Source organism: Leptinotarsa decemlineata, unplaced genomic scaffold (assembly GCF_025532065.1).
Source record: "Leptinotarsa decemlineata unplaced genomic scaffold, Ldec_3_MD MMD2_tig00002974_RagTag_RagTag, whole genome shotgun sequence".
Classification (NCBI taxonomy): Eukaryota; Metazoa; Arthropoda; class Insecta; order Coleoptera; family Chrysomelidae; genus Leptinotarsa; species Leptinotarsa decemlineata.
In genome coordinates, this window is record NW_027412578.1 from 8,504,986 (window position 1) to 8,519,974 (window position 14,989).

Below are 14,989 nucleotides of genomic sequence, written 5' to 3' on the forward strand. Positions count from 1 at the left end.
CACCTTAAATAAATGTTCTTTCTAGATTGCAAGATTTCACTCTGTGGTATGAATTTCTATCCACACCTTTACAGCTCCTGTCTGTTCCATTTTCAACTCGACTGTATATCAGTATTTCTGGCAAACATAAAGTTTGTTTCGAAGCTCTAATTCTGTGTCATACTATCCATGAACATGTTAATGGTTCATGCAATTCGCAAACAAGCGGGTCTTTTCCCCGTGTTTGATTTGTATACGAAGTAGATAGATTTATTGAATCTTTTAATTTAAACACTTGATAAAACTCAAGTCAGAAATATTATTACAAACAACACAAATGTCTCTCAATATTAATATAAATAAAATCACGTGGTATAGGTAAAGACAATGAATATGGCTCAATGTCACACAACAGATCGAAAACACGTTTTTTCAAAAGTTTGTCTTGTCCCACCTCCTTTGATAATCAAGGGTAAATGATTTTGAAATTTAATTGACGCATAATGCGGCCCATGCTCTGTATTTTTCAATCTATGTTTAGGAACAATATAATTGGATTTCTGTCTGGTGGAATACTCATGTCTATATTTGTCATCTTCAAAATTTGATTTGTTCTCATGTACAAAAAATACACAAACATAATACCTATAGGCATAGCATATACAGTAAGCATTTTGTTATCCTTGAAGGTGCCACAAGTGTCTGTGTAATTCATATTGAACATTGTTTTCAAAATACGTTTTTGCATTTATGATCCAGGCATGTACTCCCCATACTAATATTCCATATTTAATAAAAGTCCCGTAATATGCCGTTTTCAGTGCATTGATTTTCAAGTGACTTCTGTCACAAGTGACATAAAACTTATTCGCTAGTTTTTTTGCGAGATAATCAATATGTACCTCATCTATATAAATTCCTGGCAGTTTTGTACTTCACTACTGAACTAAAAAAACTCCGGAATAGTAATATTTTTGGGAACAGTTTTAAACACAAAATGCAATCTGTTTGAGATGTGTTTAATAATAACTTGTTGGTATTAAAAATATGTGGATGCTATAGAAATAAATTAATTTTTGCAAATTAAGGTTCGAATTTACTGTTACAATGAGAATGGAATCATCTGCATAATCCACAACTTTAGTACTTGACTGAAAATTTCAGAGAAACCATTTATATATATAATAAATAGCAAAGGCCGAAATATACTTCTCTGTGGTACTCTTTTTTTCTATTTCAGTGAAGCCTGAGAAAAATCATCATTTTGTTGTCATACTTTCTGGTTTTTGTTACTCAAATACGATTTCAAGAGATTCAATAATTGAAAAGCTTTCGAAGTAAAGTAGAATGATCAACACAATCGAACGCTTTAGTGAGGTCCACGGAGACACCACAGACCCAAGGGTTTTGTTCAATTTCATCTACGAACTTGAACAAAGCTGTTTTTGTACTTTTCCTTTTGAGAAAACCGTGCTGGAAATTATTGAACAAACCACGTGCCACAAAAAATTCATAATTCTCATTGATATAATCACTTCAAATAATTTAGAAAAAGCTGTTAATAAACTTATTGGTTTGTAGTTATTCATGTCATTTTGTTCACCTTTTTTATATATGAGTATAACTACGGCCAGTAGCCTGGAATATTGAAAGGTATAATTTTTAGGCTGGGTTACGGAATTTGCGATAATACTTTAAAGTGTACTGTTTCTGTGCATTAAAAATTACTAAACTTTTTTAATGATGCGAATGAGATATTTTTGACTTTTGAAATGGGAAGAAAAACATGAAACTCGAGAATCAATATATTTATTCGAAAAAACTTCACATAATATAATATTGCAACTATCAGCATTCCTATAAAATTAAATATACATATTTAGTAGGAAAATATATAATTACTTGGATTTTATGAAGATATAGCTAAAAAATTAATAACTAGTGACTAAATCAGTTTTCAACCTCGACAATTATTCAACTTAATTCAATCAAAATTCAATTACCTATAAAGAAATAAATATAGATCCCTATGTGGTGGAAAGTGACCAAAAACAGTCATGGAAAGCATACAGACTGATAGAAAAAATCAGTATTTAATTACACATCCTGCAAAAATGTTCTATATCAACTTTATTATTACAGAATAGAAAATGTTTTGAATCACTTTATTTGAACAGCGAGTAAAATAATTCAACAGTGCCACCCAAAATGTTGATATTTTAAATGATTTATTCAGTATTTGAAATCCAAAATTTTCCGAAACATTAGAAATAAAAATTTTATTCAAGACAAGAGAATCCCAAAAATTTTTTACATGCAAAACATTGAATTTTCGAATAAATTACACACTTCTTACTGATGGTTTGTCGTTATTGACTATAGAAATCTAGCAATGAGATTTCCCAGAATCCAAACACCTGGAAACAATTAATGCTGCTTCAAAGAAAATATATGATGGAATTGGCCGATACTTGATGAAAATCCATAACTAACATATTTAAAAAACACTGTGAGATTTTCACGAAACAACTTTATAAAAACGCAACATGTGTTTCGCCATACAATGGCTTCTTAGGACATGTCAGTACACGCCTAAAGAAGCCACTGTATAGTGAAACACGTTTTGTGTAAAATTGTTTAGTGAAAATCTCACAATAAAGTGTTCTTTAAATACGTTCAAAGAACATATTTTGGCTCTGCTGATTAGTCTGAATAGCTAAACCTGAAGGGTGTTATTTTGATATTTATTAAGTTGGAGACACAACGCTGTTTTTCATTTGAAAGAAAGTTAATTTACATATCATGAATAATTTTTTTCAAAATATAGATCCTTCTCTGAAAGTCCATTAAAAATACTATTTAATCTCAATTCCAACTTTCAACTTTAAATTTTGACTTTTGTTTCAAATTATGTCTTGGAACACCAAATTTCTACTTTAGACTTGTCATTGTTTGCTAGGTTATGCAAGGACCATTTCTAAGTTAGAAATTGGAATATTCAACTGTGAATATGGTAATTCCATAATTTCTGAAATGTTGAATATTATGAACATAAAATACTTAAAATCTGAATTATGAATAATAGTATATCAAAATAATAGTTGAAATTTCGTTTTTTACGTCCAAATCTCACATTTTATGCCGGAATTTAAAGATAAGTTTATGTTAAAATTATAAGATAAAAGTCAAAATTCCAATTTAAATGTTAAGATAAATATATTCATTCCAAGGCAAAAGTATACATTCTAGGATAAACATGGAAGTTCTAAGATAAATGTCCCCATTTGAAGGTAAAAAGGTGAATTGCATTAAAAAGTAGAAATTCCAAAATAAATATGGAAATTTCAAGATGAAAACAAGAATTCTAAGTTAAAAGCTACAATTCGAATTTAAGATAAATGTCAAAATTTCAAGTCACAAATGTTGGCGCAGTAGTAAGATAGAACAAAAATTCCAGTTTTACTTCAAAATTTCAAGATAAATGTTGAAATTTTTGAATAAATGTCAGAATTGGAAGATAAATGTTGAAATTTTGTAAATTATGAAATGTTGGATATTATAAACTACTCAAAATCTGTAATTACAGTTCAATATTCAAATTCCAAGATACATGTTGAAATTATGAATGGTAGTATGTCAAAATAACAGTTGGAATTCCGTTTTTACGTCAAACTATCACATTTTTTGTTGGAATTTAAAGATAAGTTAATGTTGGAATTATAAGATAAACAGAAAATTCCAAGGTAAAAGTTTTATTTCCCAATGTTAAATGTTAAGATAGATATATTCCAAGGTAAAAGTATTCATTCTGAGATGAACATAAGAGTGCTAAAATAAACGTTTATATTTGAAAGTAAAAAGTGAATTGCATGAAAAAAGTTGGATTTCCAAACTAAATGTGACCTTTCCGAAAAACTATGTTGTGACTTTGAGTATCAATAAAAACTATAATATATTATTTGAAAGTGCTCATACTTATTCATAGCTGTAAACTTCATTATATTTGTCTTGTAATTGAGGTTACTCCTGTTAAATAATACACCTTTTTTTTCATATAATGAGACGAATGTATAATAATAACCCAATTAAAAACTCGGTGAAAAGATATGATTTAAAAAACATAATTTTTTTTTGCAAACACTTGATTGAAATGAAATAAGAACCCCAAATAGTAGAAGTTTAGAATTTTCACATTGCCATCTTGCATTTAATAAATAATCAGACCATTTCAATTTCAACTCAATAGAGATTGGGTGAAACTATAGCAATACAATTGTATAATTATAATCATAGATTAGTGTTATTTATTTTCATCAAGTATTTTGTGTCAGTATATTCAACAGATGTTGATTTCTATGAATGGCATGCCGCCTTTGTGTAATTTCGACCTCAGTGACTTAAACAATATGAATCACCACAAAGATACTACCACATTTTTCCGTATTTAACATACATAAACCTTATGTTTATATGTAAATTCTTATTTTCAATGCATACCGACTGATGTGCTTAGAATGATACGTTAAGAGGTAAGTCCCATCTCATCCTAGCTTAATATCTAAAAGATTCCTGGGGTTGCTAGGGCGGTTAGAGTAACTATTTTTAAAGATTTCCGATTATATAAATATCCTATCATAAGGGTGACACTGTATCTTAAATATTATTAGTGCTGCACGGCTTAAAAAATAACTTAGAAATGCATCTTTTAAACTAGGCTGTAATTTCTAATATTTGGAAAGGAAGATGGCACTGCAAAGTCAGATTTGTGTGATAACCTAGCGTTACAAATATCCCATGCCCCCGGATTTTTCCACCGTCTCAAATTATTCCTACACTTTCCCCCATACAATATTCACCAACAAAATTCAAACCCCCGAAACAAATACACAATCCTTTCGAATGTTACTTTGTAACAATAGAAAATTTCATTGAAACCAATTAAAAAAAAACATATATTTTGTACGGCGAACGAAAATTACTAATTATCACAATTCGGATTATATAAAGTTACATGTATAATGAATCAAATATATGTAAACTAAATACATAAATATAGAAGAAAATTGTATAAAGATTGTTATGAACCAATTGTAAAAAAGTACTTCATGGAAGTAAAAATTTAAATAAATATGCCTAATGAAGAAACTCTCGTTTAACGTATACCAGTATATAGGCTCAGAACGGACCGGGTTTCTTTTTGCGAGCGTGCTTTACTGAACACGTTCCAGAACCTCAACGTTTCATCCCCAGCTCCGGTAACGATGGCTTCTCCGTCTGGCGAAAGGGCTAGGTAGAGCACCCTGTAAGAGTGCCCAGTCAGCTTTGCTACTTGAGTCAAACTTGGATACTTCCAAACTAGGATTTGGTTTTGCGAATATCCGTGAGTCGATACAAGTTCGGAACTGTGCTTAGACCAGGCTAGATTACATACTTGGGAACCTGAAACGAGATAAATTTAATTAAGTACAGTGACTATAAGGAAGTGTACATGATGAAGTAGTTGTATTTCGGGGAGAGGAGGGGGTAATTGTTGAATTTCGGGGGATTTCTGAATTTTCGGGTGAATTTCTGAATTTCGGGGCGAATTTCTGAATTTCGGGGCTAATTTTCAGGAGAAAAACTTTATATATGAAAATATGTGTGTGTATATTACAATATTCATTCGAAATGTATTGAACGTTCAAAAAAACACTGTTACCAAACACCAGAACCGAAACACTCCTCTCGACGCGCGTTTCAACGACCAAGTTGGCGCCTTCACGAGATGAAGTGCAACGATTCCATTCAAAATCAATATGATTATGACGAGAGAAGCATTCCAAACAGTTTACAGGTAACAAAAACATTAAAACTTGTATCCCAATGGGGCAGATTTTCAGAAATTGGCTTTCTTTCTTTACCACCCAAAGTTTGTGAATTGACATTAAGAAATACTCTGCACAGACGTATAGAACCATTGATATTGGTGTTATTCGCATACCAGATGAATGGAGCAGCTTTAAATTTATCAGTACTATAAATTATGAAGAAAAAAGGCCCTTGAACCGAACCATGTGGGATACTATCTATAATTTGAAGTTCATTGACATGTAGGAAACAGTGTTTCAAGTAAGACAGTTACTATTGAGAGAGAGTTGGATTTTTAGTTTGATAGATAGTGTTAAAATAACCGGGACAAATATCACAGATGTCTTTGGTAGAATGACGATTTTCCTTTATTCAAACCTCTAATAACGCACGATGTCGACAGATAATCTTTTTCATAGAAAACAATATTAGCATCTTTATTTATTTGAGATTGTTAACAACCTTGAAACTGCAATTGCTGGCGTAACAACTTATTACTATTCATGATAATTGCAATAACATCTGTACTTTATTCAAATGTTCTTTGGTTCAAGCCTGAAACTTACTTTAAGAATATCACTGATAAAAAAATCTACAAGAGTTAATGAGGAAAAATTTTTATTTGTTAAATTGTACTAGAAAATAAATATTGTCGAAATTTTTATCTCTCCCAACTACCTACACCTTAGTTTCTGATAAATGCTTGCCGGAAAACGACTACTTCCCCGGTTAATACCACGCTGGATATTGAATTATATTAGAATAGAAATTTATGAAAGATACCTTACAGAAGTTAGTCTCGTAGATGTACCAATACTCCAACAATTAGTAAATAGGATGTTTCTTTCCTGCATTGCGGCTTTGTTCACGAGATGGAGGGGTTTCTAATTAATAATCTTTCTCTTAGACGAAGGTTTGAGCCGCGTTGAATCCCAGACACTTTGCTGTTTATGTCGGATCTTTCCTACACTGATAAGAGGTAATACCTCTACACCAGCCTTTAGGTGATCTATTCGAATAATTTCATCATAGTCCTGATGCTGGGTGAACAAGAAACGTCTGCGAGACTGACCTCTGTGAGATATACCTTGCATAAATGTCTGTTGGTATAATTCAATATCCAGCGTGGTATTAGCCGCGGAAGTAGCCGTTTTTCAGAACTTACGGTGTAGGTAGTTGGGAGAGATGAATATTTCAAAATATTTATTTTCTAGTACCTACGTATCCCTCCTCGATACAATCTTCAGAGACGTTTTCATCTCCGTTAAACTGTACAATAATTTTGGGTATTCCAACACGACTTCCTAGTACGAACTTTTATTCAAAAGTAGAGAAAAACATTTAAGGTTTCTGGTTAATAGGAAACGTGATGGTGTCAGTGTGAATATGAATTGCACACAAATGTTTTGACTGAATACTCATAATTTCATTGTAATTTCTTTCTTAGTGGTGATGAATCCTTGATAACATATAAGAGATAATAGGAGGCTGCGATTAGATCTTTAGGACACCAATGAAATGAAATCTAATAATGGTCAATTGAATAAATGCTTCAGGTGAAACTTTGAATATCAGTTGACCTTTGAAGCCATATTCATTAGGTGATATAGAATTGACAATAAACGAGTTCACACAAATTGTATTGGACTATTATTCAGTTACTAGACATTGATGAATGCCCCCATGGAATTTTTTTGTCATCTAATAATAACAACTATATTACATAGAGAAAACTTTAAGAAAATGAATTGAAACCTCTTCGTAGAAATCGCCAATACGCCAGCATAACGAACATCATAAATAACATAAAAAACGAGACAAAATCTTCCACTAGAGATATTCCAATCGGGGTGCTGCAGCGTGTTGTGCTGGGTCCGGTACTTTTCACTTTATATATGATGAAACTCATTTCTTGAGATTTCAGAATGATCAAAAAACAAGATCACGAATTTTTTTAAAGTGAATGATAACTTTTTTTTTATTAAAAATATAACAACATCATACAGTTCAAGACAGTTTAAACACTAAATATAAAATATGTTGTTATTCTCCCTAATCAGCAAAAATGTTGGTCTCGGGATTCACAAACATTCAACATGACAAGTGAAACACAAAAACGAAAACCACTACAAAGCTCATAGTAGTAATGCATCAGACATGTGCCTTGAGGCTCAGATGTTCTTTTAAACTATTGATGAATGAACTACAGCCCGGCAACTCACGTATATGGACAGGTAATTCATTGAGGACTTTTATAGCCTGTGAAAAGGATTGTATAATCCTTTGTTTCTTCTTACCAGGCTCAGGTGTAAGTCATTTCTACCCCTTGTATTGTACTCATAAAACTGGTTGTTGACTAGTAGATCGTTGTTGCTTTTGATTCTTTAATTTTTTATTTTATATATGTTCTTGCATTGCTCGAGTTCATAAGTAGATATTTAATTGGGTGTAGTTCAGTCTGTGAGAATAAATCATTTGTTCGAAATAAAATTTTTATTGATTTATTTTGTAGCATTTGATTTTTTTTGAAATTAGTAATGCCACAATTACCCCATACGATTAACAGATATCTAAGATTCGCCAATATATATGCATTGCAAACCAAGTATCTATTATTGAAGCTCAAGTAACTGGAACATCTATATAGAGCTCCTAACATTGGTACAATTTTATCATTAATATGTTCTATGTTTCCTGACCAGTTCAATTCATCATTTATTATGAGTCCAAAATACTTGGTTTTTGCAATATTCATTAAGGGTAAGTTATTTATTCTTAATTCAATATTTCCACAAATTCAATTTTTTGTTTAAATAGTATGTGCACGGTTTTTGCAGAGTTCACCTCAAGTTTATTATGTGCAAGCCAATTTGAGTATTTAGAGAGATCTTCATTAACTGTGTTCTCCAGTAAATGTAAATCATATCCACTATACAAAAGGACCGTGTCATCGGCAAATGTGAAATACCTTCTCTTAAGCCCGGCCTGCCTCAGTGGCAGGACCATCAGTGTATACAACAGGGGTCCCAAAACGCTCCCTGTGGCACGCCACAATTATTTTTTATATACTCACTCATGCTCTCACCAACAACGACAAACTGGAATCTTTCCTTTAAAAATGTCTCAATGGGAGAATAAGTTTTGACCCTTATACCCATGCAACAGTTTGTTCAGAAGAACAGTATGGTCAATAATTTCAAATGTCTTTTTTAAATCAATGAACACTACAATAACCATCCTTTTTTTTATCCAATTCCGATGTAATATTATGAATTAAATCTATTGTGGCGCTCAAAGTGCTGCAACCCTTGATAAAACCACCCTAATACTCATTGAATCTCACATAAGGATTAACTAGGACACACTTTTACTTTCGGGGTATTCACGTTGATACCACTAAGAGATGGAAACCCACTGTAACTTATTAAAAAAAAAAGAAACATTGAATTTTTCAACAATATCATTCGATTTCAAGCCATTGCTCTCCCCCAATCAAACATAAACAACAGATTAGACATTAAGGTTGTCTTTAGTTTAAATATGTTTATTAGTTATTTTACTTCATCAACAATCTCGAAACAACATTATACATACCTTCAAGCCTAAAATCATTAGAAGATCATTAGGCCCTAAACACAGGAGAATGCATTCATTTGAGAACATTACCTCATCATTCATTTTCATGGTGTTATTAATTTATTTTCAAATAACTTCCTCATAATGAAAATGTAACTGAATCAAATCATTGAGGTATCGGCCACTACTTGAACTAATAGAATGCTTGTGGAATTAAAATTAATTAAGATCCTTATCATAGGGCCGCGATTTAGCATAAACACCTGAGTTTTCAATTTCTTTAATTATTTTAATTACTCGATAACTTTTATGTGCACTAGGCTTGATCAACAATTAATGTAAGTTGAAGTACTTTTATCCATTGCTGTTCATTTCCAAAGAAAGGGATCTTTTTTTTTTCAAAAAAAAAGGAATTGAAATTACTGAATTGATTGTACCCTGAGTCAGAAAAAACTATGAAATTAGCTTTGACCTAGTTATCTCCAGCTGTGAAAGTTTATGTTCTTTTGAGAAAAAATGAATATTGCGGGATTCATGAAATAATAGGTTTGTTCCAGCAAGAAATTTCGGATGGTTTGAAGCTGGTGTTATGGACTGGCCAACTGCGCATGTATGCCGTGTATGTAGAACGCTTATTTGTGTTGATAAATGCCAATTGTCAAATTGTCATTTTAACTGACTTATTAGTTGGAAATTTGAAATTTATATTTTGTGCAGTGAAAAGTGAAGGTGAAAACCGATAAAAATGAACATATTGAATTGGCTTGAATAGTCATCGGCTTGGTCAAAATGGAAAAATTCAAAATAGAAGAAATGTTAAAATTGGAAAAAGAAAAGTTATAAATAAGAAAGAAGAGAAATGAATTATTAGAAACAAGAAATAATTTTCTCATACAAATGAGCAAAAATAAGAATTCAGATGTTGATAAATATTCTGAATTCAATGTTAGTATGAGGGATTTAGTTTGATATCTCATGTCATACATAGGGTTCCTGTTATGTGATTTTATATAGAAAGAAGTTATTAGTTTATGTGTTAGGACGAGTACTTTATGACATGATTAACAGCCCATTAAAATAATCAGTGCTGGGGCTGTGCTGTCTCTCTAGCAAATGACAGGATGTGGTGTCATTCTCAGCACCGATTACTTTAATTGACTCTTAATCCAGTCGTAAAGTACCCACCCTTGAGCAAATTATATTTTCATACTGTTTTAAAAATCATTCTTATTTTACCTGAATGGATGTTTATTTAACTTATGCCAAATAATGAAATGAACATCAACAAACAGAAATATTACAATTTTATTGCTATCTTAAAACTTGTCAAGCTACAAAATTTCTGTGGTCTGCAGCATCTCTATCGATGTGATTATCTTCATCCTCTTCCTCATGGTGATGAAACAGCATTTCGACAAGTTCCTCATCATTGGATGATTCAGAATTATTTCCCCAATTTGATTCAGAGCTTGATGACTCTGATGACATTTCGGCTAATCCTACCTGTAATAATGGAGTTGAATAGTTGATGCATAGTTGAAAATCACCAAATGCTTGCTTGATTTTCATTCAAAAACATAAAATCATTTTACTCACCTGAATTTCCAAACGCAAATATGAAAAAATTGACAGTTTTGAGGATTGCCGTTCTATAAAAAACAAGATTTTTAAACCAATTATCAGGCCACTAAATATTTCTATTTTGGTTTCTCATTTCTTTAGTACATAACATAACCAACAAATCCATATTCCAAAATCATAACAAACGTGATATCGGATCACTCGATCACTCCGAATATTTGCGCATGTCACAAACTGAAAATCCTTACGAATTCCTCTGGACTACTTCGACAGTTCTCATATGGTTTGCAAACTGGATTTCGTCTTAGCTAGAACATGCGACTATGGGTTCGAATCCTGGATTTGCTTTGCTAGAACGCCTATATTCGTATGCGCATGCTTCGTACGATTCCGTATCGTTTGAAATCGCTGCTAGAACAAACCTATTAATAGGTTTGTTTTGGTTCACAATTCTGTAGAGTTCGATCATGCACAGTTATTAAAATGTGTTTTGATTCAGTTAGAATCGTTCTAGTATCGTTCACAAAGTGTTTTGGTTTTTTCCGAACTGGTTCGGAACTATTCCAGAACGGTAATTATTAGTTCGTACATTTGAGTAGGGACTGTTTAGAACTTCGAATTTGCTCTTGCGCACTAATAAAATTTTTCATTTGCGTTATTGTGTATTTTGGTAGTAGCGTTTTCTTAATCTCATTTTTATCCCTATTTTAGTTGGGTGTTTCATTTGGTATTTTATCTACAATACTGTCTCTGGTAAAACAAAGAAACTCAGAGAGTTTTGCGACCTGTAAATAAGACAAAATTATATATCAACATTATTTTTATACCATAACAGATAGACGTGAAATGTATGTAGCAATAATAATCATTATTATGACATCTTTTACAATTCTAAAAATTTATTCTCGGCAAGTTTTTGTCAAACTCATTAGTATAAGATTACAAAGAGAGGACAATATATTTTCAATTCAATTTTGGATAACCGGAGATAATGTCTTAGTTAATTACTGTTACTCTTATTTTTTCAAAAACATCATTACACTTTAATTATATATTTGCTTAATTTTTCACTCTTGTCTATGAACTTTACTCAAAAGTCCAATGATCATTATACCAGAGTAGATGTACCTAACCTCCAATTTTTGTTTATACACTTGTCAGAATAATTTTTTTAATGTTTTGGTTTTTCACTTGTTGGGACCGTTCCAGAACTGTTCTGTGACTGTAATGTTCTGCGCATTGATTCGGCGTCGATACGGGACGGTTCAATAACAGTTCGAAATACAGAACCAAAACAAACCTATAATCTGCGAGGACTATAAAAACATGTCGTTCAGGCCAGACAAACTATCCAAACTGGTTTCAAAGAACGAATATTGCCTATTCGATTTCAAATACCAGACATTTCTAGTATCGCTCAATACACTTTGGAGAGCTGTCTTACATTAAATGGACATTGTTTAAAATTAATAGGGAACAGTCACAAATATCCTTGAAAATAAATGTGACTGACACATGACATGACGCTATATGTTTGGACGCCTACGAAAATATTAAAATAGCACAGTTTGACCAGAGAACCACGAACAAGGTCCTATGCCATTGTTTACTTTTTCATAAACTACTCACTAGAAAATTAGGGGTAACTTTTCCGGAAAAGTTGTACTAAACAAATCAGTGAAGGAGAGGTATTATAAATACAGGAAGTTAAATATAGGGAATTTGTTCAGGTTGGTAAAATGTGCATCGAGAAGTGTTGCCGTGCTTATGTGTGAGAGATAATTATAGATAGATAATTATAAAACTTTTATATCATAGGTTGAATCATATCGCAGTTGACTAGTCTAGTGATCCAATGAAATATTTCCGAACTAGAGGTTGGTCGGGGCCAGAAAATCGATTGATTTCTTGCCATATCGAATTTTGCCATATTCAATTAAATTAGAAACTTCAGCAAAAAACAATCGTTTAAAAAAAACAAATTGATCATGGCACCAGTCAACCTATCCTTCAAAAGAAAAAAAATTACCTGTATCAACACACTGCATGGGCTGCCCGGTCAGCGTGTTCCAGAACCTGATGCATCTGTCGGCTGTACCGCCTCCAGAGGCCAGCAGGCCGTGGTGGTGTGGCGACCAGGCGATGGCTTTTACCGCCGCCAAGTGGTCCGTATAAGTCTGGACGGGGGACAGGGACTGCATGTTCCAGACGTACAGCCTGTTGTCGTTGCCGCCTGATGCGAGATACTGGTTATCCGGGGACCATTTCAGACCGCACACTTCCTGTCGATGGCCGACCAGCCGCCTCTCTGTCACGTTGGCTGAAAAACAGATATTCAATTTAAAATAAAATGAATATATCGAAATATTCATCTGTCTCAACTATCTACACCGTAGGTTCTGGTAAATGCATACCGGAAAACAAATTACTTCCCCGGCTAATACCACGCTGGATATTGACTTATATCCGACAGACATTTTTGCAAGATACCTCACAGAGGTTAGTATCGCAGATGTTTGTCGTTCATTCAGCAGCAGGACCATACTGAAATTATTCGACTAGATCACCTACAGACCGATTTCGAGGTAGTACCTCTCATCAGTGCAGGAAAGACCTGACCCAAACAGCAGAGTGACTGGGACTGGAACCACGGTATATATTCCAATATGCATTAGAACTGAAATTATTATGAAATACATCGTTTTGGTTATTGGTTTCCGGGTTTTGCCGTGGTCTCTTTGATTACAATCTTCAAACTTTTCAACTGCAACAGTCATCTCCAGTGGCGTGCTCAACTGAACTGAAGCTCTCATTTCTGCCATGTCTTTTGTATTTTGTTTTTCCGCGCACTTTCTGCAATGGCGGGTTCGCGCGTAGTTCCCGCGCGATTTGGGTAACAAGGCTTCGTTTTCGCGCCTTTAAATGCTGAGTGTGAGATCTTTGGTAGATACGTTCTCTCAACAGAACTTCAACAGCCCCAATGGAAAAGACCAGAAGAGCCAATACCAAAAAAAGCACGCCAAGTTCGATCACATGTCGACATTTCGCTCACTGTTTTCTATGATTACCTTGACGTCTTGCATCAGGAGTTTTTGCCAGATGGTCGAACGATCAATAAGGAGTATTATCTTGAAGTAATGTGTCGCTTGAGAGAAGTAATTGCTTTTTCGTAAAAGCGTGATCATGCATCAGCCACGGTACTCTCCAGATTTGACCCCCTGCAACTTTTTCTTGTGCCCAAGATTGAACAGTCCCATGAAAGGACATCGTTTTGCGACGATTGAGAAGATAAAAACCGAATAGCCGAGAGAGGTTAAGGACATACCAAAAAGTGCATATCAGAACTGCTTTGAAGATTGGAAAAAACGCTGGTACAAATGTATTATATCTGAGAAGTACTACACTGAAGGGGACAAAATGAAAATAATGGATAAATTAATATTTTTTGAGAAAAATGAAAATTCACCTTATTTTTTTAAGGGACCTCGTATATCATCAAAACATCAGATGTATTGTGATGATGTGTCTTGTGACACATCATTTTGAAGCTCCTGACGAATACTTCACAACCCTAGAATATGAAGTCAATATCTTCACCTACTACAAAATGTCGGAACATTTGATAATTTCCCGAAGATGAACAAATTAATATCGATATTTCTAGAAATATTCCTTTTTATCTGCCATATGGCAATTCCAACAATCCGATAAGGTTTGTTAAGTTATTTTTTGTTTATAAAAACGACAAAAAATGTCAGTACGACAATGAATATCATTGTTCAATTAGAATATTCTCATTTAGTTTTCGGTTTTACTGGTAGAAAGGTACCACGTCAACAATCTCTAAAATGGTCAATTCTCGTCCATTGGAAGAAACATTTTAAGCGATCTTCATTTACGGTGCGACGCGTAACTTTCACGAGACCGAAAGGATTTTCAACGAACGTTTTCCGAATCGTCTTGTCTGTAGAAAATATTTGTGGGAACTTTTACACAAATTCACAAC

The 14,989-nt window shown here is 33.1% G+C and overlaps 1 protein-coding gene across 1 annotated transcript in view; it reads right to left on the reverse strand.

The window, feature by feature from the left end:
• Window positions 1-1,772: 1,772 nt before the first annotated feature.
• The window catches only part of fzr (fizzy and cell division cycle 20 related), a 70,604-nt gene continuing 57,387 nt past the window's right edge, over window positions 1,773-14,989 (reverse strand). Inside the window, exons 3-4 of the mRNA XM_023161614.2 lie at window positions 13,013-13,303; window positions 1,773-5,418 (exon numbers count right to left, since the gene is read on the reverse strand). Of these exons, the coding sequence (XP_023017382.2) occupies window positions 5,132-5,418; window positions 13,013-13,303 (578 nt within the window). The 3' untranslated portion in view covers window positions 1,773-5,131. The remainder of the gene's footprint in view (window positions 5,419-13,012; window positions 13,304-14,989) is intronic.